At 45.6% G+C, this 27,652-nt stretch overlaps 1 protein-coding gene across 2 annotated transcripts in view; it reads right to left on the minus strand.

Annotated features, from left to right (window-relative positions):
• ABI3 (ABI family member 3) overlaps positions 1-27,652 on the minus strand; it is a 356,535-nt gene that overhangs the window by 183,585 nt on the left and 145,298 nt on the right. For both annotated transcript variants that reach the window (XR_015296055.1, XM_086923998.1), the window contains exon 5: positions 27,124-27,210. Coding sequence is in view for 1 of the 2 variants with exons in the window: in XM_086923998.1 (XP_086780124.1) it covers positions 27,124-27,210 (87 nt within the window). In the remaining variant the exon portion in view is untranslated. The remainder of the gene's footprint in view (positions 1-27,123; positions 27,211-27,652) is intronic.

Below are 27,652 nucleotides of genomic sequence, written 5' to 3' on the forward strand. Positions count from 1 at the left end.
AAATAAAGGATTTTGCAGATGTCAGTCAGTTGCTCTATTTCTGTCTTCCGCAGAGGCAATTGGGGGCCTGGAAAATGTACAGTATCTTGTGTAGGGTTGTCATTTTAAAGGAGGCTATCCCCCCCACCCAAGAAAGGGAGTAAGGGCGCAATGATGAGGTGAATGCCTTGAGTGATCACGCTAACTGTTTGAAATTGGTTCTAGCGCAGGTGTAGAGATCTGAGGTCAGACTTACCCCAGGTATGGAAGGGAGTCAAGCATCCAACGATAGGGGTCTCCCTCTGGAGCCTGTGGAGGTGCACTCTTCCACCCAACACCATCATGCCCAGTGATTTCCCCAGGTCACCCTTAAGGTCTGCAAGAGGCTTGTATTCTGCCAGTAATGGTAAGAGATTCTGCAGAGATTGGGCTGGGTCCAATAAAGAAAGCGAGATATCATTCACAAAGTCTGCTACCTTGAAAGTGTCCTGGTGAAAAGGTACTTTATGAATCTCCTCATCCTCTCGGATGCACTAAAGAAGGCGCTCCAGGACAGAGCAAAGAGCGGAGGGTAAGGTGGAACGCCCTGTCTGGTGCCCCTTCGGATCCACACCATCAGTGATTTGGTGCCATTTACACTAACTCTGACCCAGCGGGAGTTATATGCTGTATCTGGGGCATATCTATGGTATGTTGGGTGTGTTTAGTGCTGTCACTGGTAGATCTGGATGCTATGAAGCCTGGATGATCTGCGTGGATCAGATTGGGAAGGCACGACTCTAGGCGGGTCACAAGGATTTTAGAAAGAATTTTGGTGTCCACGTTTTAAAGGGAGATGTGCTTGTAGGATTGGCACTGGATTAGTTCATTTTCTGGTTTGGAGATCAGTGCTATTGTTACCTCCGCCATCATCGGAGTCAGTAGGACGGCGACAATTGGTTGTAGACCTCAGTCAATAGGGGCGCTATCAGTAGGGAACAGTGTTTATAAAATACAACCTTCCCTAGTTTCATAAGTTTTGTAGCAGTCAAAAATTCTGATTGCAAAATAGGATCATCCAGAGCCGCTCGTTCATTGCCAGAAAGGTGCGGTAGAGAAAGAGCGAGACTGTGTTTGAGTGGCCAGCTTTATACAGAGCACTGCAGAAATCATGGAAGGCGTCTGCCTTCTCCCCCTCTGAGAAGCATGTGGCGCCAGCTATATTCTGAACTTCTCAAACATAGCCCTTCTTCAGCCGGGTACGCAATTTGTTTGAGAAGAGTGATCCTGCCTTATTACCCCCCTCATAGAATAAGGGCATTCAGTGAAAATATAATTGGCCTTGTAATATTCCAGAGAGTGGATTTGACTGGAAAAGTGCAGTAAGGTTCCACCAGGGTTTCTTGGAAGGGTTGGATTATTAAAGGTGCTCCACTCGGAGCAGCTCGTCCTTGAGTGGGAGAAGCTCGACCGCTCTCATCCATGTAAGACGGCTAGCCTCCCTAATGAACACTGCCCTCACCACCATTTTCAGGGTGTCCAACACCCTTCTGTATGATTCAATTGAGGATATTCTCTTAAGGAGGTCGTCTCCTCATGCTGTCCTACCTGGTCCCTCAGAAGAGAGTCAATCTGTCTCCAGGCACCAGGCCTTCCAATTATGGCCTCCTCAGGACATAGAGGGCCAGAGTCACCCAAACTCGAATTAATGTAAACAGGGATGTAGAGAATTCCAAAGGAAACTCCAACTTAACTTTCGCCAACCGGCAAAGGCTGGCGAAGGAAATAAAGTGAGTCCTCTCGTAAATATCGGGGATATTTACTTTATATGAACCTGAAAGTTTTCGGATAGCGGATGAGACAGACCCTGGATAGTTGAGGATTTTAAGGTCCAACTTAATCCGTGTAGCAGAGCGTGTACTGAAAAATATCTCCACCAGTGGTACTTTTAGGAGAGGACAGACTTTATTTCCTTCGCCGGCTGGGAAAAGTAATGTTAGAGTTTCCTTTGGAATTCACCACATCCCCGTTTAAAGTAATTCGAGTTTGGGTGTCTCTGGTCCTGCTATGTCCTGAGGAGGCCATAATTGGAAGGCTGAAACATGTCGACCCTTATTTTCCAGGATCAACATCAATTCTTCTAAAAGAGAAAGATGTATATGTAACCCACTGGGTCCTTGACCATAAAATTATTGATTGAGGCAATTATTTAAGCCATGTATCAGATGGTCAATCTTTGATTTGACGTTGCTACCTGAAGACTGCATATTTCTATTGTCATTGCCTTATTAAGGGCAAGTTATCAGTGACGGCGGTTACTCCTGTTCACCTACTTGACATTATATTTTGAATTTTTCTTTGTGCTTTGTATGATGATTTGTAGTCTTAATGGTGTACATTACTTTTTATTATGCTTGTAAAAATGATGAAAGATATCTTTGATAGAAAATATTTTAAATGAGAACAAGGAATTAGTTGTCCGGTCATTGTTGTCTTGCTGACTTTTTGCACAATAATGCCTCCAAATAGTCAAGGGGTTTATAATATACCCAGGACTATGACTAATGATGAATTCATATTTGGCGAGTTTCTTTTCCGTAAGAGGCGACTAATATTAAGTCTGCCTCTTGATAAATTAATTGACTGTTTCCTGCTAGAGCTTTCTTTCTTTGTGTTCAGATGTTTACGGTGTAGCCTAGGCTCTAGAAGGTTATATGAGCGCCCTCCCTTTTTCTTTGCTACGTGTTACATTAGGACTGGCCAGTACATCGATTCTAGAATTGGGCCATGGTCTGAAGCGTCATAAATTCCTAAGATGTGTCATCTTCTTGGGACAGTAGTCACTGATCAACCAACAGGTAATCAATCCTGACACCGGTGTTAAGGACTGCTGAATAATGGCAATAGTCAGTCGTTAACGGGTGTTGGTATCTCCAGACGTGGATCAGACTCAAATCGTGGAGGACACTTCTGTCCACTGACACAGGGTTGGCGTACCTCCCACCTGCTGTTGCGATTTGTCAAGGTTAGTATTCATGACTCCGTTTAGGTCTCTCCCGATTAGAAGTGGGCGGTCACTGGCTCCAGCTATCTTTTGTACTAAAGGTATTAAGAATGCTTCCTGGCTTGGGTTTGGACAGTAGAGGCTGCCTATCGTGATGGGAGTTCTCTCCCAGTCACCCAGTAGTAACAGCCACCTCCCCGAGTCACACTGAACCCTGTGCTCACTGAATCTTGTGGGGTCCCTGAACAGGCTTGCCACCCCTGCTGTTTTGGTGGGGCCAGTGCATGGTATTGGAGTGGGAAGAATCTAGAACGCAGCCAATGTAGGTCCCCTTGGAGGTAGTGTGCCTTTGGCAGCAGGCAGATGTCTGCCCTGGACCGCCTCAGCTCTCCCATAATGCTGAGCCTCTTTGTAGTGCTATTGAAGCCCTGGGCATTATACCTTAAAACCCGTAGAGTGGGAGTGATAGTCATGGCAAGTCAATGGGTATGGGTAGCTGCAGTGGGTCTTGAGTGCCCTAGTGTGGGTAAGTGTGTCTGTGAATGCCTCTTGTGTAGGGTTTGCTGAACCCTTTTGTGTTCCCCAACCAACTCTGAAACAAGAAAAACAAACAAAAAACAAACATAGTGTCCTCAGTAGGGGAACAGAGAAGATCCTGCCCAGGTGCCTGGGTCATGTCTTTCCCAGATCTTGAGTCCACGGTGAGAACTGCAGTCAGAGTCTCTGGGGGTTAGCGCTGTTCGAGTGTGCCCAGGTGGCTCCCCCGGGTCCCCATCTCCTTCTCGGCAATTGAGGGTGACGAGGAAGTGGTTTTTCATGCACTAAATGGGCTCTAGTTCTCTAGGCTAAATAAAGGTTAATTGCTGCTACTATGGTGTGCCCTGTGTTGTTGGGGCTCCAGGCTGTCCCTGGCAGTCTAACATAAGTGAGACAGGAGTCTCTCCTTTCCGCCCTCTATCAACGCAGTGTCGGGCCTCCAAGATGGGCGGACTCGATGAATGGTGGTCCACCCCCTCTTTTGTGTTTGCTTCCCCCCACCCCCAGCTCATGGGATTCTGGTAATTCACTCAGGAGATCCAAATTCAGGAGTTTGTGAACTGCCTCCAGAGAGGTAATGGATCTAGCTTTACCTTCCACTGGAAGGGAAGTCTGCAGGGATGGCCCCATCTCTACTTGATCTCCGCTGATTGCAGAAAGTCTGTAGTGGATTTAAAAGATCTGCATTTAGTTTAAGTGATCAGTGACAAGTCTTGAACTATTTGCAGTGTGACACCATTAAAAGAGCTCTGGACCCCATCACAGGCTTTGGACATCTGGCGGTGAGGCTCCGGCTAGGCGCCTTGGGGCTACTCTGTGGGTTCTGTCCAGGCGATGAACAATCCAGCATGGTTCTTAAGGACGGCCCTGAGAAGGCCTTGGACATACATAGATAGGTCTGCAGGCTGAACTTCCAAGAGAATGCTGTGGATACGGACGTTGTTCCAGGGTGATTTATTCTCCAGGTATTTGCACTTAGGTTCTTGGAGTTTCTCACAGTCATCCACCTGTTTATGCAGGCCCCTCTACAACCTCTTCCATTCTGGAGCCTAAGGCAGAGACATCCCTGGTCACCTCCTGACACCTTGTGCACTCGTTCTCCCAGTTCTACCGCAGCCGTTCATGCTGTTTGAGTGGAGGGAGTATTTTCGAGGCCACCGCACCCTCACTTCCTGCACTGACACACTAGAGTGGCCATTTTGGACAGGGTTGGCGCTTTAGTGGTTGCAGGGAATTAAACCTTAAAAGGCAGAGCAAGATGCCGATGCACGGTAGGACATTTGCCTGAAGCATTGTAGGGCTTGGTTCCTTGGCGCTAGCGCTCTGCTGCACTTCATTATTCTTTTGTTGGAAAGCGGGAAAAATTGTATTTTAAAAATTGTAACTCTGTGTTTCAAGACATTGTTGAGCCCGCGCTCATTTTAAACATTGTGATTTGGACTTTGTAGAGCCCGCGCTCACCTTTTAAAATAATCTCGTCGTCTCCCACACACTTTGTGCACTCATTCTCCCCGTTTCACCGCAGCCGTTCATGCTGTTTGAGTGGAGGGAGTATTCTCGAGGCCACCGCACCCTAACTTCCTGCACTGACACACTAGAGCGGCCATTTTGGGCAGGGTTGGCGCTCTAGTGGTTGCAGGGAATCAGACTATAAACTCACAACATGGCGCTGACGCGCAGCGGACGCGCGCAGCGGGGGTGCCGGCGGCGCGCCAAAGGCAAGCCCGTCTGTGCCCGTCCACGCCCCGGAGCGCCCAGCTGCCAGAAACCCTGTCCAAACCGTGGCAGAATATCGTAACCCTGTTACATACTCATCTGAGGAGTTACGCTGGATTAGAGGCAACTCTCCTACCTGCTCGCTCCTCGACCCATTAGCTACTGACCTGGCAAAATGCCCACATTGTAACTTCGTATTTAGTCACGATACTGTGTCCTCAGTGCCTTCAACTTCACCCTACAAGTTTCTGAGCATTAATTGCCGCTCTCTGCCAAAAAATAAAGATCACATTTTTGATCTCCTGACTTCTGCCCAGCCAGATGCTCTGTTCTTGACAGATACCTAGCTTCATGCCAGTTCTGGTCCGGATGTGGCTAGTGCTCTGCCACCCGGATATATTATCGTTAGACAAGACAGAGACTCTGGGAAAGGTGGCGGGATAGCGATCATTTTCAAGGCCACTCACTCTTGTCAATTGGAAGCTCTTCCATTCCCCGACTGTGAAGCCGCTCTATTTAAACTCGCGGTCTCCTCTCAATTGACACTATCGGGAATGCTTATCTATCTCCCCCCTCGATAAATCTACTCAGTGGCTATCATTGTTCGCCGAGCGAGTAGCCCCATTTGCGCTGAAGTCAGCCAATTTTACGATTCTGGGAACCTGAACCTCCATTTAGAAGACACTCAAAATAGCTTAAGTAGCATGTTCTTATCTGATTGTGAGGCCATTAACTTATTACTACGCAATCAGGGCCCAACTCACCAGGCTGGTCACTTACTTGACCCAGTTATCTCAAATATTTCGCTTGACTGCAGTGTCCCTGCTCTTCCTCTTGACTGGTCAGACCATTTCGCCATCTATTTTAGCCTGACCGTTGAGAGTGTTAGGAAAGCGTTTCTCTCTGGCACTATGGGCAGTTATAGAGCTTGGACTAAGCTGAATAGTCCTGCGTTTAACGCCGCACTACTTGCCAGCCGCCCAGACTCTAAGCTGATGTGTACTTCTTTGAATCAGGAAGTCTTCCACTGGCTGACCTCTAACATTAACTGCCATCTGCCGTTAAGCTCCAAACGACCCATCACACATCTCCCTCCAGCTCCGTGGTTCACGGACGATTTGAAAATTCTGAAGTCCAAATGTAAACAGCAGGAGAGATCCTGGAGAAAAACATACACCCTAAGTGATAAACTGACATATCGTTCAGCGCTTAGGCAGTACCACGAGCCTGCAGAAAGGCGAAAGCCTCCTACATCTCGGAGTCCATCAACAGTGCCACTAGCCAGCCCAAAGTTCTCTTCTCAATGGTGAAGAAGCTAGCAGGCTCAAATACCTCCCCTACCCCACCTGCTTTGGGGGAAACTCAATGTAACGAAATCGCCGACTTCTTTATCTCTAAAGTTGATACGATTTACAATTCGCTCTCTTCGGCTCCCTCCAGGACACTTCACGACTTTCCCATTCTGGGTACACATGGCTCTCCATCCCATGTGGTACAGATTTCAGAGTGGCCCCAGTTTCATCAGAGCTCGCTTCGCGACTGCATGACCAAGGTAAGCACAGGCTCTCCCCTGGACCCAATTCCTATTGATATTCTTTGACAGCTTTCTCCTGATCTACTCTTGGTCATTCAAGAGCTCCTGAATTCCTCATTACGGGAATCTATTGTCCCGGATGAATGGAAAAGAGCCATGGTGGTTCCACTCTTAAAAAAACCTGGCGCGGATCCCAAGACATTTTCTAACTACCGCCCCATCTCCTTGCTGCCTATGTTCTCAAAGATCTTGGAGAGGCACATCAATACACACCTTACCTCCCATGTTGAAACTACAGGCTTCTTACACCTGTCCCAATCTGGGTTCCGCACCCATTTTTCTTCAGAAACCACCCTCTTGGGGGTTACTGAGAATTTGCTTTCTCGCCTCGACCAGGGCGAAAGCTCGGTGCTTATTCTTTTAGACTTAAGCGCCGCATTTGATACGGTTTCGCACCCTGTCCTTCTGAAAGCATTGAAGGCGGCCGGGGTGACTGGTCCTGCATTGGCCTGGCTTTACTCTTTTCTGAGCGGCCGTTCATTCCAGGTCTTTTCTTCCAATTCATCCTCCTCTCTTCGTTCGTCTGCGTGTGGGGTGCCTCAGGGGTCCTCACTGAGCCCTATGCTCTTTAACATCTATGTGAGGCCCCTGGCAAGCAACGTGGAAGACGCTGGTCTTTCCCTTTACTCATACGCAGACGACACTCAAATCATCTTTTCCCTCTCCCCGGCTAAGTCGTGTGCCCCGTCCGCTCTCAAACAGGGGATAGCAGAGTGGCGGAGTGGATGCAGACTAATCTCCTGAAACTGAATGGAGATAAGACGGAGGTGGTCATTCTGGGCAAACATAAACATCTCTGGGGCCCACAACATTGGCCGCCAGAAATGGGTCCACTACCCCTGCCTGTTGCGCAGGTACGGAACCTTGGCTTTGTTCTAGATGACTCGCTTTCTATGCGGTACCAAGTAGTCAGAGTAGCAGCCTCCTGTTTTTCCGTCCTAGGGTGGCTTAGCAAAATCCTCTGGATGCTCCCGGACTAGACAAGGCGCCCTGTAATCCAGGCTCTGGTCATCTCTCGCCTGGACTACGGTAATGTGCTTTACCTTGGAGTTACCGTGGAGTCCCAGAGGAAACTCCAGCTTGTTCAGAACTCGGCAGCCCATCTTCTCTGCAAAGTTCCATGGAGATCCCCTATCTCCCCCTATCTTAAAGATCTACACTGGCTCCTCATCAAAAGCATAATAAAATGTAAGGCCCTTTGCTTTATGCATAAGATCAAGCACGGGTTAGCTCCAGCTTACCTCCAGTCTCTTGTCCAACTATACTCTCCATCCCGTCTTCTCAGATCCTCTTCTCAAGGGAACTTTCTGATTCCACGTTTTAAATTGACAAGAATGGGCGGACGCTCCTTCTCATGTCTGGCTCCTAAACTGTGGAACTCTCTTCCAGCTGCATTGAAACTTGAACCATCCTTGACGAAATTTCGTACAGATCTTAAAACCTGGCTTTTCCCTCAATGATAACTGCTGGACTCATGTCACTGCTACCTCTAATTGGCGCCGGGAGACCCCATGCGGGTAGCTGAGCGCATTATAAGTGTAATTACAATACAATACAATACAATAAGTCACCGTGCAGGACTGACTTGAACATGAGAATTTCATCCTTGCAGTCTTGGAATACCACAAGAAAAAGGTCAACGGTTATATTTGAGTCCATCAGATGGGCCTGCCTATCACAATTGCCTATGGGAGTGTTCACATGTTTCAAGAAGTCCCCTGTTGACTGGTAGGTGGAGGATTGCTGTAGCATGGACTTGACGGAGGTGTCTTTCTTGCCCCTACCTCCTGTCATGGCCAGAGTGAATGGGGCTAGCTGACGCCTCAAAGCTTGATAGCGTTTGTGCAGTACAATGCGTGATGCTCCCCTAGGCAGGACAAGGGGAGGGTGCAGCTGCTTCCAGAGGGAAGTCGGCCTGGTGGTCCCCTACCTGCACTTTAGTCTCCCTCCCAATGAGACCAAACTGGCAGGGGCTCACTCCTGCACAGTAGTCTGGGCTCCGGCAGGGTGCTGCTAAAATGGAGGTCTTTGGCCCAATGTCTCATGCAACTTAGCGGGCTGATGCAAGCCAAAGGGTCTGTAAGGCCGAGGTATGAGGAGGGAGTGCAAGGTAAGTTTCTGTTTTTGCAGTCCTCAGTGCCAGGGGCCAACTCCAAGATGGCGGGTTTGCCGCGACCCTTTAGGGGTCCCCGCTCACCATGCTCAACTCGTAGTGTCCTGCTAACTCGCTGTCAACCCTACCACAGGGAACTCAAAGGCCCATCCCTGGCTCAGCTGTAGGACACTCCACAGGAGATTCAGGGTGGCTGGAGTATGTCTCGCAGAGACGCCCCAGTGCAATCCAGCTTATCTCACCACTGAAAGCGCTGGGGAGGCAGACATGTACCACCAGTGCTGCTGCATGTTGTTGCCCCACAATTGTCGTGTTTCCAACTCTGGTCCCGGAGGCCAATATAATCGCAACAGGATGTGGCCGCACCCCACCTCCACACCGCGGCTGCGGCACCTCTCGCCCAGCTCAAACAAATCAGGGCGGATACAGGGTGGGAGGAGTCCCCGGGCAACAGGCAGCATCACAGACTCATGCGGGCTCGATCACTGCAGAGAACGGGTTCCAAGGATATGAAAAGTGGGTAGGAATGCAGGCCCCCTGCCGGAGCTCCAACTACTGGCGTCAGGGAGATAGCTGGAGTTGTCAAGGACGAATAAAAATATCACAAGTTTGGTCTCCAGAAAAAAAATTGTTAAAAGAAATGACATTCTTTTTAAAGGTGCATAGGTCACGTGCATCACAGACCATCTTCAACTGGGGCTGAAATATGTGCCTTCGGAAACTTCAAGTGGGCAAAGAAATATTTCAAGAAAAAAGCCCTTCCTGCATTATACGCCATCAAAACCTAATTAGTACACTACAGTGCCAAAGTAAAGTGAAAGTTAGAGCTCTGTAAGAGTGGGCTTTAGGGTTTTACCCACCTGCCACTCTGACACTACTAACAGTACCAGAACATCATGTCTATGCACAATGGAGTAAATCTACTGTAGAACCCTGCACATCCAATTCTGCAAACATAATAATACCAGTATTTGTAAAGCGCGAACAATTGCCCGAGGGTGTCAAGGTGCTTGGGGCCGTCGGGAAGATTAAGCGAGCTATTGCCCAGAGTTACATGGTGCTTGGCTTACCTGCCACTGGCGCTCGAACCATGAGCCCCCGTGCTCCGGAGTCAGCAGCCTTGGCCGCTGCTCCACACCTCACACAGCTGCACCCAAGGTATGGTACAGAGCATGACTAAGATGTGTAATCCCTGCTACTTTAAGTCTAAATACACATCTTTAAATTCTAGTGCTACATCATCAGGAGTGACAAGAACACTCCATATAATTCCTGGAATCCACTTTTCTAATCCCATAGTCCTTCACCAGCAGCATTATGCAGCATGCATGGATAACGAATGAAAGGAGAAGGCTCTGACTGCCATGTAGGAGAGACCTTACAGAGACTTTAATTGTGTAGAGAGGCGCATCTGACATATTACACGAAGCTAGACTGTTACAAAGCACTCTAAAATCACAGAACACGAAAACATAGATACTCATTAAATATACCCAAATTAATCAGAGCCTGGAAAAGAGACTGGCGGACACAGCTGAAAGCACAAATATAGGGGTTGACTCACAAAGGCATTCATGAATATGTGATGTACTCCTGTAGTACTACTTCATGTCGTGTTCGAGGACGTAGCTCTCCATTCAATCAATCAGTAGATATGTAGAGCGCTACTTGTACTCTTGAGGGTATCCATGCGCTGGTGCACCCATTGGTGCAGCAGGTACAGTGCAACAGGTCCAGAGGCCTGACTGGCCCACTGAATCCTGATTATTGCTGTAATTTAGAATTAACACTGGCTACACTACTGGTAGTCTTAAATGCCTTTGTGAATCAGCATCAGGGTGAAAATAACTGCCAAAAGTATATTATTGGAATACTGATGACTGTAGCAACACTTACTGTGGGATGAAATGTTGCAGGTAAATCCAAAGAATACAAACTGTGGGGCCCATGTACAACAAAATGTCAGACCCCAGAGCTGTGCCAAATTTGGCAGCGCTGCACTATGACATTTACAAAATGCAGGGATGTGCGGTATTTACAACAATACGTACCGATGTGTTTTCCCTAGCGCTGGTGCCAAAATTACCTGCCTAGCACCAACATAGCGACTGGAGTTGCAGGGAATGATTGTTTATTTGCAGGAAGGTGTCCCTTCCTGCACATAAACAGTCACAGCAAGTCTACCGACATCCCTCCCTCACAAGACCTCTGCAACAAACTCAGCATCTTTTTCCACCACAAAATCAAGAGCATCTACGACAACTTCGACAAAGACAACCAACACACTGAACCCTCACCAACCACCCCCGACACCCGGAAACCAGCGATTGATGACTGGACGGCCCTCACCACCGAAGACACACTGAAGACAATGAAGTCAATCCACTCAGGGGCCCCCACGGACCCCTGCCCCACCACATCTTCAACAGAGCCGCCAACACCATTGCACCCATGCTCCGCCAAACCATTAACCCCTCCCTGGCGACCGCCTCATTCCCCGACGACTGGAAACACGCCGAGGTCAACCCTCTCCTAAAGAAACCCTCAGCGGACCCCACCGACCTCAAAAACTACAGACCCATCTCCCTGCTCCCGTTCCCAGCGAAAGTCATCGAGAAAGCCATCAACAGCCAACTCGCCACATTCATTGAAGAACACAACATCCTCGACTCCTCCCAATCCGGCTTCAGAAAAAACCACAGTACGGAAACCGCCCTCCTCGCCGCAACAGATGACATCCGCACCTTACTGGACAAAGGAGAAACAGTAGCCCTCATCCTCCTCGACCTATCAGCGGCGTTCGACAGAGTCTCCCACCGCACCCTAATACGCAGACTCTACGATGCAGGAATCCAGGACAAGGCCCTCGACTGGATCTGCTCCTTCCTCTCCGGCAGGACGCAGCGGGTCAGACTCCCCCCTTTCCTCTCGGACCCCACACCGATCACCTGCGGAGTCCCCCAGGGCTCCTCCCTCAGCCCGACGCTCTTCAACGTCTACATGGCTCCACTTGCCCCCATCGTCAGAACCTACGGACTCAACATCGTGTCATATGCAGACGACACCCAGCTCATCCTCTCCCTATCCAACGAGCCCAACACCGCCAGACGCAACTTTCGAGAAGGCATGGAAGCCGTCGCCAAATGGATGAAAAACAGCTGCCTTCAACTAAACACCAACAAAACAGAAGTACTCATCTTGGGCCCAAACCCCGACGCCTGGAGCGACACCTGGTGGCCCACCGCCCTCGTAAACCCGCCAACCCCCACAGACCACGCACGGAACCTGGGAATCATCCTGGACTCCGAGTTCAAAATGGACCGCCAGATCAACTCTGTCTCATCTTCCTGCTTCCACACCCTCCGCCTCCTTCGTAAGACCTTCAAATGGATCCCCCTCGAACACCGAAAGACAGTCACTCACGCCCTGGTCACCAGCAGACTCGACTACGGCAACGCACTCTACGCCGGAATAAACAAAAACCTCATCCGCAAGCTACAGAACATCCAGAACGCCGCCGCAAGACTGGTCCTCAACCTGCCAAAACACTGCCACATCTCCCAGCACCTGCGCACACTCCACTGGCTCCCCGTTGAGGCGAGAATCACCTTTAAGATGCTCACCCACGCACACAAAGCCCTACACGGCACCGGACCAGCATACCTGAACAGCCGACTCAAATTCCACGCACCCCAAAGGACCCTACGATCAGTGGCGGTTTCTCTTTGTGGGCGTCGGGGCTCTGCCTCAGGTAATTTCCCAGTTAATTAATTTAACAAGTTTCCTTTGATTTTAAAAAAAAATAAATACCAGTACGTTTCTTTTTTTATTAAGAAAATAAAAAAACGCAAAGAAGAAGAACACATCGCCGCAAACTTTAACATGGGGCACTGTCGTCAGTCTGCTGCCTCCCACTGTCAATACCGCCGCGCTGCACCACCTGCTATGTCTTTGCCGGCTGAGAACCTCACAGCCCTGAAGGCTGTGACGCCATCAGCTAGGCAAAGACATAGCCTGGAGGCCCAGTCTCCACCCCCTGATGGCGTGGAGATTAAGTTAGCCCCGGGCGTTTTTTACACAAGCCCGGGATTGCTAACATCTCCACGTCAATCAGAGAGTGGAGGAGACAGGAGACAGGAGAGTGTGAGATTCACCCCCACCCCCTCCCAACTCGTCACAGGGCGTGATGAGAACCACCCTGTGACGAGTGGATAGGACCCTCTGCGCAGACTCGGAGTAGTTCTTCCCGCGCATGTAGCAGCCGCCATTTTCGGGACGGACTGTGTCGTGTCAGGAGCGGTGGAGACTAGCGAGTCAAGGTCGGGGCCTTTGAAAAAAGAAAGCGGACCGGTCGTGCCCTGTAGCAGCAGCCTAGTCCACCATCCATCCATTTGGTTGCAGGAGGTTGCTGTCAGGAGGACCGAGAGTGAGACGTGTGTGAACTCGGGCAGGTAGGGCCTACCGGACCGTTCTCTGTGGTGTGAATGGATTTTTATTCTCTGACTCTGAGTTGTAACATGGCTGCCGATGTTGGAGTTGGGCTGAGTACCCATTGATCTCCCAGGCTACTACTTGACTTGAAAATGAACACTAGGAAGTTCCTAGTGTTACCTGCATCGAGAGTCGAGACCTTCGCATTAGCTGGGAAAACGTGCGCTGAACTGCGTCGTTTTAATGAAGAAACCATATTCTATTTGGCTTCGCCACAACAGTGATGTGGTGTGGTGCTATGATGAATTGAATGACTTTGTTAATGGAAGTTATTATTTATGTATGAAAACAAGGCAGGCGGCCGCGCTACAACCGCACTCCTTCTCATAAAATTAAACATGCAGCCTTCAGTGATGACGTTATTTCCCCAGAACATTCAAAGTTATCAGTATGGTATGCGTCGTGCTATGAATTGACTTTGTTAATGTTACCAGAACCCCCTGCCTGGGTCGGTAAGCCTGAGGCACAGCTCTTCCCAAGGGTGTATGAACTTCCTGGCAAGAACCAACTTGCGTGTGGCTATGGAATCTGTGAGCTGGCAGCGCTTTTCGTCCGTGAAATTTGGCACAAACCGGGCACATATATATTTAAATACAAAAATGAAAACTGAGCAGTTTAGGCCTTCTGTCTTTCTACAGAATAATTTCAAAGCCTGCCAACTTTCTCCCATAGTAGCCTGGGAAATTAAATGTTAGAAATGTATGCAGTTCGGAAATAGATTTTGATAAAGATATATGCCTGGCGTCTGCTCTCTAATAAGCAATAGTGGTGGACCGAGATTTGCAAGAGTCAAGCCCATCGCGTTAGCTGGGAAAACGTGCGCTGAACTGCGTTGTTTTAATGAAGAAACATATTCTATTTGGCTTCGCCACAACAGTGACTGTTGTGGCGAAGCCAAATAGAATATGTTTCTTCATTAAAACGACGTGGGCCTGCTGTAGTATGTGTTTTTCGAGAATATGCAAGAATCCCTATGTTCGTTAGGTAAGTCAGAAAAGACAAGATGTGATCAGCTTTCTGCAACAGGAGAGAATGTACCTTTTAATCAGCCCCGATATCAGTAACTCCGAACTCTCAAATTTGATTTTGTGCTGCTTCGCTCACATTAATATTTCAGAAGGAAATAATGCATGGTGCCAGGGGAGACTTCACCAGGATTCCTGGTGAAGTCTTCCCTGGCACCATGCGTTATTGCCTTCTGAAATATTAATGTGAGCGTGGGCTGGTGCTTCATGAACTAAGCCATTACGTTAAGTAGTGGAAGAGAGGGGTGAAAACTTGTCCCAATCAGCTGATACATGGAATTCCATTATTCGGGTAGGTCTGGGACTTCGTTTCAGCAATAATTGGTCCAAGAAAAAAAAAATCCCCGAGAATCAAGGAGGAATTGCTGCTCAACATCCGCAGAGCCTTGCGAATGGCAGAGTGGAGGCTTAGATTCTTACCTGTTCAAACTAGGCGACAGGCCTGACCTCTCCCTATACGGTAAACATCGTTTACAACGATGTTTTCACAACGCGGTACCTTTACAACGCGGCCGTGACAACGCAAGTCGTTACCACGACTTGCGCTGGAGGGCGCTCAAGGTTTAAAAATAGTTAATTTACTATCCTAACACCTTCCCTAGGGTCCACGGGGACTGGTGTTAGAATAGTAAATTAAACTATTCGAAATCCGCGCCCCCCAACGCAAGTCATGGTAACGACTTGCGTTGTCACGGCCGCGTTGTAATGGTATGCGTTGTGACGGTACGCATTGTACCGTCATATATCCCCCTATACATTAGGCATGCTGGCCTCAATATACAGCCATGTGACAAAGAGGTCCACTTTGGTCTACCACCCCTCCCCTGTATGTTGAATAGCCTCCTTGAATTGTGTTGATCTACTTTCCATTCCTGTGCAGCACAGAAGCGTCCTCTGTATCTTTCTATTAACTCTTCCCTTTTTGCGTAACTTTACTTCTTTGAGCTATTCTCAAAATCCAAGTGTATGGGTATATATTACCCAAGGGCATCAGTGGCATTGACAATAATTATGCGCATCTGCCAAATTTTTAGTCTGCTTTACTGCTTATGCCTGACGTTTCCAAGTTTGTAGTTTGCTTATATCTAACATTTACAGGTTTTCAGTTTGCTAATGAGGGACATTTCCAAGTGTTTAGTGTGCCTATCTGTGACATTTGAATGTCTTGTGTGTCTCAAGTTTGGGTGAATGCATCATTGTTTGAACACATCTGAAAGTGGCCTAGTAGTACGAAGCTGCCCCTGTCTCTGGCAGCTCCATCAATTGTTTGCATATTTGCTTTCAAAATTATTAGCTTCTTCCACGTTTCAAGCTAATTGTTCATTGTTCGAATGGTGGCCAATGCAAGACGAAGAAGTCTCTCTCATAGTCTCATATCCACTCATGCGGCGCCTGCATGGCTCCCAGATGTGCAGTGTAGAGTTTGGTCCAGTGGTCAGGACCAGGCCACAGTCTGAAAGAGTGAGAAAGATTCCAGGGGTGCTCAGTTAGTGTACATATTTGATTAATGGCATGAACCTGGATCCGAGAAGTATCTAAGCACTTTACTAAAAAATATTTCTTGTAACAGAAGCATATGAACATGGGGACATGCACATAGAATAATATGGTATGCAGGGTCTGGCTAGGAAAAGATTGCCATGCAGTGCACTGTGCACTTTTCTTTAACAGAATATCTACATGCAATTGCAAACAAGCATGTATCATATATATAAATATAAAAATACTTGTGGGGGCCAGCACCCGGGAAGGAATGCACAGGGCTGCATTGTATACGAGCATTGGCAAATTGGCAATAGTATAAATTAATAGGAAACAAATGCTGCTCAGTGCTCACTCGAAATTGAATTATATTATCGGCATGTTGCTAATAGGTCACTTGGAAAGAGAATTACAGGCGCCCTCGGTCTGGATGCTCGAGGATTTGTTTATGCAGAGTACATAATGTTTTAGCTGCCAAGTTTTGTGGCTCTTTTTTAATAGCAGTGTTTTTGGTTCCTTCCGTGGCATTTAATGCTCGTTCAGTTGGGCCGTGTGAAGTATTCCTGTTGAATCTCTATCAACATGCATTTACAGGGACATAATGATTCTTCCATCTATGTGGGCCAAACCCTACCACCTACCTTGTGTTGTATAGTGGTGTTAAGACATGTGTAGAAAATGTTGAGATGTCAGCAAAATATATGGTCATATCCAATCTAAATTCCAACCAACACTTAGAACTTTATTCAACAGGCATGCTCAAGCGGGACGATCACAAGGGACAGCACAACTTACACCTATGGTGCAGAATTATTTTTAAAAAAACAATACTTAATGATAGGAAAGTGATTTGTGGAGTGAATATGAGATGGTGTTGATGGGGGTCCTGTGTCTGTACAAACGTTAAAAGTAAAAAATACTGCCTGGCTCCAGGAAAGAGTACTAGAAATGCCCATAAAACTTGATCCAAAGCATAATTCCGGAATGTTCACATACAAAATCCAGATTCTAAAGTTTCAAACAAGCCAAAGGTGAAGCAAAAATCAAGTCAGTCTCCCAACATGCATATGGTGCTCTCCTGCCTCTCCTGGGTTTGAAGGAATTAATTCCTGCCCACCTCTTCCAGACCTGACAGTAAGGTGACCCACACCACTTACTCCTGCACAGCATGTCTACACAAGAGGCAAGGGCCAACACCACCTGAGATGTATGAGACAGGGGTAGGGGCAAGGTGATGAAATTGTTGAGGCTGACAAAGACAACTGGTGGGAAGGGACACAGATCTGGGATAGGATGCGGTGCAGGAAGAGGGGGGAGGCATGTGTGCTCCCTGTGCTGGAAATCCTGAGAATCCTGCAGGGAAGCAAACCTATTGTCTGTTGCCTGCATGAAGAATGACCTGCTGCAAAGTCACCACCTACCTCAACAACACAGAAAAACATAGCAGGCCTTGTTGTTTTAGTGGTCCCTTTTTTGTGGTGTGGCCTATACTGATTTGCATAGGGGGCTTGCTGTGTGTATTGGAACAGTAAGCAATAGACTAGAATTCGTCCCTGGGTAGTTACATTTGGCTGAGATTAATTCAATAATTGCACCCTACACTTCAGATATTAATAGGCTGACATAGGGGTTCTGACTAAACTGGGCCTAGTACAGGTTATGCTTATGGGGGTCACAGTTGTTTGAGTAGGCAAGGAAAGCTCTTTTATTATACTGAAAAAGTATGTTCACTTGCATACAAGCTTATGTACTATTAAAATGCAAATCCACACATGTTCCCTAAGGCATGCTACTATATTTTATGAATCAATTGCTATTTCGTTTTTGTGCCTGTTTTAAGACCACTTATTGCACACCTACATGATTTTCGATGAGTTTCCATTTTGTGAACCTGTGCTGTAAATACAAACCTTTTTTCCTCATCTACCCTTCTGCGTGCAATCATTCCAAATCCAAATAACTGACTAACTTATCCATTACTTAAAATCTACTTGCATGTTTCACTATACTAATTCAATACTAATCCTCTTTTGGTCCCAATTTTTTTAATGTTTAGAATGTCACGAGCAAACCATTACTCATTTAATTTAAATGTTGTTGGAGGCATCCACTCCCATTCTTATGCATTCCTCCATTCACCTATGCAATTACATCCACGCATCCTACCCTTACCCATGCCCCCAGCTATGCACTCACTTAATCTTTGGCCCAACCACCCTTGAACGCACACTTATCCTGCTCAGTTATCCACATGGATCTGCGTAAAGTTGTATATCCACCCATACCTATTAATCCCTGAACCACCTTCAACCAAGCACATATCCATCCACTCTTAGCTGCGCATTGATCCATCCTCTAACACCCGGGTGTTCACCCATATGTTCGCATGTGCATCAAGCTACTTATGTGATTAACACCGATCCACCCTAATATGTACATACAGTCAGCCAACAGTCTCTTTAACTATGTATTCCTCTTAACAGCCATCAGAGCATCCATTGACAACCTCATGTGTTTGCATGTTGCCTTTTGTGTATTGTCTCACTGCATATCTCTCTACAGTAGCATCCCTTCTTCCAACTAAACTGCGCTCAGAAAAGGCCCACAAATCTCCAAACTACAAGTGGCAGGGCATGTGCTGGGTGTATTAAAAGATTAGATAGATAGGTTTGATGTTATTTAAGGTGTTGTGCTTGTGCCTCATTGCAGTTCCTGTTGAAAGAGTTGGACGGTCTCTGTCTAAACGTACATAAGTTGGATTTCTGGAAGCATGCTGATGAGCATGTATGTGCACCTCATGCCACCTTCACAAATGCCAAATTGTGCATTTTTAACACTACAAGTTGGTGGTAATTTGCGATTTCTTGACCTAAATTCGCAATTCCAAAATGCTATATACATAGCATTTAAGGAATCACAAAATTGCGATTCCTTAAATGCTAAAGCAAAATAAGGAATCGCACATTTTTGCGATTCCTTATTGTGTGAATTGTTGTTGCATGCCAAAACGTGCAAAAAGATCATTTGCGGTTCGCAAACGCCAGAATTCTGCGAATTCCGGCATTTGCGAATTGCAAACTGCTTGATACATCTAGGCCATGGTTTTTAACTTAGTGAAACTGTTCATTTTGTGATAGGTGTATGTTAATGGAAAACACGATAGGGAAGAAGCTACTACTGAAAATGATCCAGACAGCTTTAAAGCAGTATTGAATGTGATGACATGGAAATTGTTGAATATACTTTAGTATGTGACTGCAGTACACTGATGTAATGAAACCTAAAGAGGCCTCATGCAAGGTGCATTAAGCATGCCTGCGCCCCCAGGATATTCCTGTTTTCAACTGTTTTTTCACCGTCTGAGTATATACAGGACTGTAGGTTTCAATTGTGGTGCAGGTCCACCATGTCTCAGGAGAAGTGCCACAGAGCACTACTCCATGACTGCCTATATTATTTCATATGCTTCCACCACAGACCCCAACGTCAATGTACATGAAACCTATAAGAATGCATTTAACCCTATATTACTGAGAAACCTACACACCGCAGTCCCTGTGGCGTTGAGGCATCTGGTTTTGATGCAAATGTGAAATTAACAGCTGCTTTCAAATTGTTCAAGCTGTTCAGTGGTTTCTGCTGTGTATCCAGTGGACCCTATTCTCAAAGCTTACGTCCTTTTTACCTTTTCACAGGCACCAGGGAGGAAATCAGCAGATAGTTTAACAGGCAGCGGAGAGTAAACCAGCAGAAGGCTTTTCAACAGGCACCAGAGAAAATCAACAGATAGTTTGACAAGCACCAGGGAGGAAATCAACAGATAGTTCGACAAGCACCAGGCAGAGGAAAACAACAGATAGTTTATCAAAGAAACTACAGGCAGCAGAGTGGAAATCAGCAGAAAGCTTTTCAACAGGCACCAGAGAAAAACAGATAGCTTGACAAGCACCAGGGAGGAAATCAACAGATAGTTCGACAAGCACCTGGCAGAGGAAATCAACAGATAGTTTATCAAAGAAACTACAGGCAGCAGAGAGGAAACCAGCAGAAAGCTTTTCAACAGGTACCAGAGAAAATCAACAGATAGCTTGACAAGCACCAGGGAGGAAATCAACAGATAGTTCGACAAGCACCTGGCAGAGGAAATCAACAGATAGTTTATCAAAGAAACTACAGGCAGCAGAGAGGAAACCAGCAGAAAGCTTTTCAACAGGTACCAGCGAAAATCAACAGATAGCTTGACAAGCACCAGGGAGGAAATCAACAGATAGTTTATCAAAAGAAACTACAGGTCAGGCAGCAGAGAAGAAACCGGCAGAAAGGTTTTCTACAGGCACCAACAGGAAATCAAGAGATGGTTTGATAAGCACAAGGAAAGTGGGTGTCCTCTGTTAGGTGATACATCTATAATCTAGTTTAGGCTTTCTTTGAACTGTTCATTTTATTGTTTGTCAAAATGAACACAGTTGACAGTTTACTCACAAAACCATTTTTGGGAATGACACACGAAGATAAACTTCGGGTGAAAGGACTTGGGCCTGATAAACCTGAAATAAACATTGAACAGTCTACAAAAGACCGGGGCAAGGGTTACACACGTAGATTTACACGGAGCTGGTTTGATAAAATGGAGTGGTTAACTGCCAGCTCTTCTAAGAATGCCTTGTTCTGTTTCCCCTGCTTGCTCTTTGGGGGTGAAGTTAGCTGGACTATAACAGGAGTTACTGACCTTAAACATCTGGCAGAAAAAATAAAGAGGCATGATTCCAGTGAAGCCCACTTGACCAATGTATTAAAGTTGTCTTTGTTTGGAAAATCAAATATTGCACTACAGTTAAATGAAGCCTACCGCAAGGGGGTAATCAAACACAATGAGGAGGTTGATAAGAATCGTTATATATTATCCAAACTGATTGACTGTGTAAAATTTTGTGGAGCTTTTGAATTGGCATTGCGCGGCCACGATGAAACTGAACATTCCCAAAATCCTGGCGTCTTCAAAGGGCTGGTTGATTTTGTGTCCAGTATAGACAGTGCAATGGAAGCGCACTTAAAAAGTGCAACTGTATTTAAAGGCACTTCCAAGACAATCCAGAATGAGTTGCTTGACTGTATGCTGGAGGTAACAAAAGAAACTATTGTACAGCAAATAAGAAGCACTGATTACGTAGCTATCCAGGCCGATGAGACAACTGATGTCTCTACCAAGACGCAGTCAGTACTTGTTTTCCGCTACATTGATGGCAATTCCAAGGTAGTAGAAAGATTTTGGTGCTTTTCGAATCTTAAAGATTCAACTGCAGATACAATTTCAGCATCTATTCTTAATGAACTTGAACATATTTTCCCAGAGCACAGTGGTAAAGAGAAGCTAATTGCTCAGAGCTATGATGGTGCCAGTGTCATGCGTGGTGCCTCTGGTGGGGTTCAAAAAAAGATCAGAGACATCTATCCAAATGCGCACTATGTCCATTGCTATGCCCACCAACTAAATCTAATCATGGAACAGGCTGCTTCAAAAATAACCAGATGCAGAATTTTCTTTAAAGAGTTGGGTGGTATTACTGCTTTTTTTTCCCGTTCGCCAAAACGGACTGAAGTGCTTCAACAGATAGTGGCAAAAAGAATACCGAGAGGGTCCGCAACTCGCTGGAACTTCAACATCCGAGCTGTCAATATAATTCACGAACACAGGGGTGACCTTTTAGAATGCATGAAATCTATTACAGAAGACCATACATTTGATTCCACTTCGGTGTGTGAAGCTAAGGGCTTTACCAGGACTCTGGAAGACAGGGAGTTTCTATTTTTTCTTTATTTGTTCCACGATATAATGCCACACGTCAATTTGTTGTGTGAGCAATTACAAAAATGAGACATTGATACTGTATCTGCCCAATAAAACACTTCAGCCTTTATGATCAGCATCAACAAAGTACGAGAATCCATTGATAATTTGGACTCTGAATTGCCAGATGATTCTCGATTTACAAACCGCAAACTACAGATAAACACCTTGAATCAGGAAGGAAAGGAAGTATGCGACATTATTGTGGTGCATGCCAAGAAGCGCTTTGCATTTACAAGGCATCTAGTCAGTGCAACACTACTGGAAAGTGGCCTGTTTCAAAAACATAGCAAAAATGTTCCTACTGCCGCACTTAATGAAACAGTGGAGGCATATCCAATGCTAATTAAGTCACGATTGCGCACTGAACTATCAATCCTGTATGGAAGACAGGACTTTCAGCAGGCTACCGGTGGTGCCATGGCTTTATATATATTCTTATGTCAAAACAACTTGCATACTTCTTTTTGTGAGACTCTTAAATTGCTGAGAATTGTCATTACGACACCTATGACAACATCTGAGGCTGAAAGATGCTTTTCCACACTGAAAAGGATAAAAACATTTTTAAGGAACACAATGACCCAAGCTCGACTTAATGCATTGGCCATGCTGTCAATGGAAAAAGAACTAATAAATCAGATTCCAGATTTTAACAAGAGAACGATTGAAAGGTTTGCTCACATTAAAGAAAGGCGTGCAAACTTTCTGTACAAATAGAAACCATAGAAATGCACGTGGTGCTGTGAATCATTGGTGCTAACAAATATAGTTTTTGTTTACTTCTTTGTATTGCAAGCAGCCATTCAAGTATACTGCAGGTCCAGGAACCTATGAAAGCAAATGCACCAAGTGTTAAATTTATGTTTCAGTACCTTGCATGACTTGAGAGTAATTCAGACATATCATTATAAAGCCACATAAGCTTAGTGTTGTTTCAGGGTATTAGTTAATGCATCTCTCTCTCAACCTTTTTTACAAAGTTCCCCAGCAAACATGATCCAGTTTTGCGAATATCCTACACTCTGGCAAGCTTTGCATTAACTTACAAACTATAGCCTGACACACTGATACCATGCTCCTTCCATTACATACTTAAAGATGGCGCATACTGGGCTACAGTCAGTCTTGTAAGAATTACAGGATATTGTTTATTGGTTTCATCTTTATAATCAGTCCTGATCCAGGTATTATAGTCAGTCCAGAATACAGTCTTGTTTTACAAACTTTTGCTGTAATGCAGTGCCCTTTAGGAATAACAATTTTCTTCTGGCTATTCGTTAGATGAAGCTGTAGTTTGTTTGCTCTTTTCCTAATTGCAAACTGATACACTGTAGTGTTGCTGTGTGGTAGAGGCCTGTAGAATCCTGGACGTATTTTTTTTAACGATCTCTACCACTGATCATCATGGACTGATACTGAGTGGATTTGTTAATAATATTACTTCATTTATAATGATAGGGTTCATTTCTGAACTGAAGAGCATACTAGATTTGACACTATTGCATATCTTTAGATCTACTCATGACTCATTACCTCATACTTAATACTCAACACACCATAAAAAAATTCAATTATTTTAAGGCGGCAGCACTTCATGTTCATCAACTCCATTACTTTAGCAGAATCTGATGCGAATTGCCATCTGCAGTGATGCAACATCTGTAAGGGAGCACTTATATTTGCATGCAAGGAGTCTGAATGTTGGCTCATTTCACTTTCATAAATGATATAACCATGTTTGATTTCTTGTTGGAACATATAGAGTTATCTACTAGTAATATTTTGTTGGTGGCCTCATGGGTGTAAAATATTATAAATGTGTGAACCCATACAACTTTGAGAAAGTTATGTTTCTTCCATGCACCAATACATATTTCATGTAAATATACAAGTTTTTTAAAGTACTGGTTCACCAGACACTTTAGCAGTGATGTACAAAGTATTTAAATTTAAAGTATATAAAACATACTTCTTGTACTATTAAACCTTCTCTACACAAAGGTTTTGGTCATCTTCCTGCTCCTTATAAAAAATTTTGAAAGGATTTTACCATGCTTGATTGTTTAAATGTAAATCTATACAAAGCATTCTAAATTACTGTTTGAACAATTGGCTTTGGGGTGAGGGATATTTACGTTTCGTGTTTCAACTGTAAAGGTAGCCGGCTCAAAGTTTGGTTGACAGTCTATAAGATTGGATTATTTTTTCTTCAAATGAATATTTCTATCTGTAGCCAATTATATCATATGAAGATTTCATTCACCTCCTGTGTACTTGGCTTTGAACAAATGATTCATAAAGGAAACAGACAAGCACAGGTAGGGGAAACATTTTATGTGTTGCATGCATGTATATATTTTATCTCTGTATGCTTATGTGTTTTTTGTTTATACATGGTGCCTTTATGCATGCTATTGAGTTCCAAAAAATGAACACTAACCAATATGAGATTCAATTCTATATGGAAAAAGTAGGCATTTTACTCTGATGGGCTACCTTGAATGCCATTTTATCTCAAGTAGCCACTTGGTCAGGAGACAGATCCAACCTATTTATGCAACATTGTTAAAATTAATTGTGGTTTATTGCAATTTAGAATGGTTTATTCATGAGGCCTTGGAACTGATGATAGTTTTAGGGGAGGCAGTGGCCTGTTTCTGTTAAGCACAATGGCTTCCGAAAGTCTTGAAAATCCACCATTTGGCTGCTAATTTTTCAAAATTTTCTCGGGGGGGAGGGGACCCCCCCGAACCCACCGTAGGTGGTTCGGGCTCGCTCGCTGCGCTCGCTCGCACGCCATTCTACACCAAAAAATTTCAGCCCCACCACTTTCAAATCTCAGCAGCCGCCACTGCCTACGATCAGCCAAGCTTTCCTACGCCGTGGTCCCCCGCACCAGAAAGACCAGATCGGGAGGCCGCTCCTTCTCCTTCCTCGCGGCCAAAGCATGGAACGCCCTTCCGCTCCACCTCAGACAGACAACATTGCTCCCCATCTTCGCAAGAAACCTCAAAACCTGGCTCTTCGACAGACCCCCTGCTTGATGGAATGGAACCTGCACCCCCCCACCCCTAGCGCCTTGAGACCCTTACGGGTGAGTAGTCGCGCTTTAACAAACTCCTGATTGATTGATTGACTAATGGTGGCTTAAAGAGAATTCTCTTCAATTTAATGGAGAGAAAACCGAAATTGTCTGTTGTACCTCCAAGAAAATTCCATGTCCACTTCTGATAAATTTCTGGCCATTATCTGCAGACAAGCCACTAACACCCTCCAAAGCAGTTTGTAATTTGGGAGTAATAATTGATGACAGACTGAGCCTAGAATCTCAAGTTAACAAAACGGCTGGAACTAGTCTCTCCCTCATAAGGGAGCTATGGATGATTCTCCCGAAGCTGCCAGACGCAACCAGGGCACAAGTAGTCAGAAGCGTTATCTTGAGTCTGCTCGACTACTACAATGCCTTGTTGCTGGTGGCCCCTAAGTACCTCATTGAAAGACTACAGGGATGTCAGACAATGGCGGCTAAGTTAGCCCTTAAGAAATCACGTAGATCATCAGCATCCCTGGCTCTTTGGGAACTTCACTGGCTCCCCATGACGCAGAGAATTCAGTTTAAGTCACCATGTGTGGTCTTTAAAGCCACCAATGGGATGGGGCCTAAACCATTGCATCAAAAGTTTTACTGGTATGTCCCCCAACAGAAACCTGCGTTCGTCCTTAGCTAAACTACTAACAGTACCAAAGTTTAAAAGGACTAAATCGGGAGGTAAAGCCTTCAGTGTGGCAGCTTCCCGAATATGGAATACATTACCTTATAGCCTTAGATAAACGGAAGATCTTTTGCAGTTTAGGAAGAAAGTAAAGACCTGGATTTTTTCTTCTGTCACTGCATAATGTTGTTGTTATCAGTTGAGCATTTGAGGCATTTACTGTGTACGGCTGGTTTAGGGTACTTAGCGCCAGGGTGCCCATTGGGTGATAGTGCACTTCATAAATCCAAAATACAATACAATACAATTTGGGCCAGATTCTGATCTTGTTTAGAAAGCATTGCAACAAATCGGTTCCAGAGTTTTCCGGACAACTCGGATCTGGGGAGTCTGACCGAGCGAGTATGATGCATCCAGATGCTATCGGTCGGGCTCCCATTGAAAAAAGGGGTTGTTGGGGAAAAGCATGCCTCCTATTGTGGGCACCCCAGGGTGCCTGCCACACTGTGAATGGGTGGGAAGAGGGGACCAATGGGTACCCCCACGGGCCCGATTCGGAAGGCCCAGGGAGTGTGGGGACCTGCTATAGGCCCCCCAAGTACCCATTCCGGCATCCGATTTGTTCCGTTCAAACTGAATAAGAAAGGCTGTCCGAATCGTTCATTGTACTCTCTCGTTTGGAAACCAAGTCCATAGAGCTGTACGAATTGGAACCGGAAGGCTCGTCCTGTCTGAATGCCTTCCGGAACCGATTTGGTTAGCGCTAACGATTTTGCGGCATCGTACTTAGTTGTTCAGAACTGGGAACGAGTCGATCGCAAACAAGGGCTGCAATCGGATTCGGCAAACCCAAATCCAATTCGGAGCCCTTCTGAACGACATCGGAATCAACCTTAAAGTGTGCTGCAGAATTCAACACACATAGAAGTAGCAAATTGTCATTATTTCATGATTGTTTATGTGTAGGAAGGGACACCTTATTGCACATCATCATTAATGGTGTTTTGCTCTATCTATATGTGCTACAGAATGCAGCACACGTGGAAAAAACAAATATGGAGACTAATAAAAGTATTTCTCCTTGTTTCACCATTCTAACGCCTGATCTTGCTTGTCGTTAGTTTTTGGCGCTGCCTCAGATTTACATATCCTTGTAAATCAGTGGCAGCATCAAAAGCAACGGTGTTGCGGTGGAGCGCCCACAGCAACACCCATTGCATGCCCCTTTCATGACAAGTGATGTATCTAAAGGGGCCGTATTTACAAGGTGGAGCTACGCCATAAAAAGGGTCTTAAAGCAGATTTGTAATTATGGAAAAGGGCATAACACCACCAGATTGTCGTTAAAATATATACACCTGTGTCTCATCAGAATAACAATAATGGGCAATGAATACTTTTATCTATATCACCAACAGAGGCACAACACAGCAACAATAAAGTGTGTCACATACATCTCTTTTCTTTATTTTGGCTGTATTCGCCAAACTTATCATACTAATAGAATACTTCATATAATTTATTCAGATAAGGCTTCTATATAGTGAAAATACTGCTTTTGAGTTACTTCTGAGTACTGTAACTTTATTGAAATACATCTCTCTGTGTTAGGCCACTGGCACCACTACATTGACCTTACCTGGATGACAATGCGGAGGAGTCTGTGGAGAACCTGCCTTCTGGAACCACTGGAGGTTGGACTGGATCTGGGGGCCGAGAGCTCCTCCTGTGTTCAGAGGAAACACACAGACAAATTAACAACAGGTCTGATCAGGTTGTACTGCTCATCCACCCCTTGGATCTTGGCTTGCTCTAATGTACCTTGGAAGCAGATCTCCCTCTGTTCCAGACAGACACTTGTCCTTTCTCCTGAGGGGGCTGGTGTATCTGCTACCGTGTGGAGACTATTGCTCCTACAGTCCAAAGCAGACAGGGCCTCTCTGAACAACAAAGATTCACACTCACCTGGCCAGACATGTGTTTTCTGCTGCCTGAATAGAGCTGTCCTCTCACTCACTTCCCCAGACAGGTGCTCACTTACTACTTGCATGGAGCTGTCCTCTCACTTACTTCCCCAGACGGGTGCTCTCTTACTACTTGCACGGGGCTGTCCTTTCACTCACCTGTGGTGAGACAGACCCTCTGGTCTGGGTAGACTGGGGTTCAAC

The sequence above is a fragment of the Lissotriton vulgaris genome, chromosome 5 (genome assembly GCF_964263255.1).
Source record: "Lissotriton vulgaris chromosome 5, aLisVul1.2, whole genome shotgun sequence".
NCBI classification, from domain to species: domain Eukaryota; kingdom Metazoa; phylum Chordata; class Amphibia; order Caudata; family Salamandridae; genus Lissotriton; species Lissotriton vulgaris.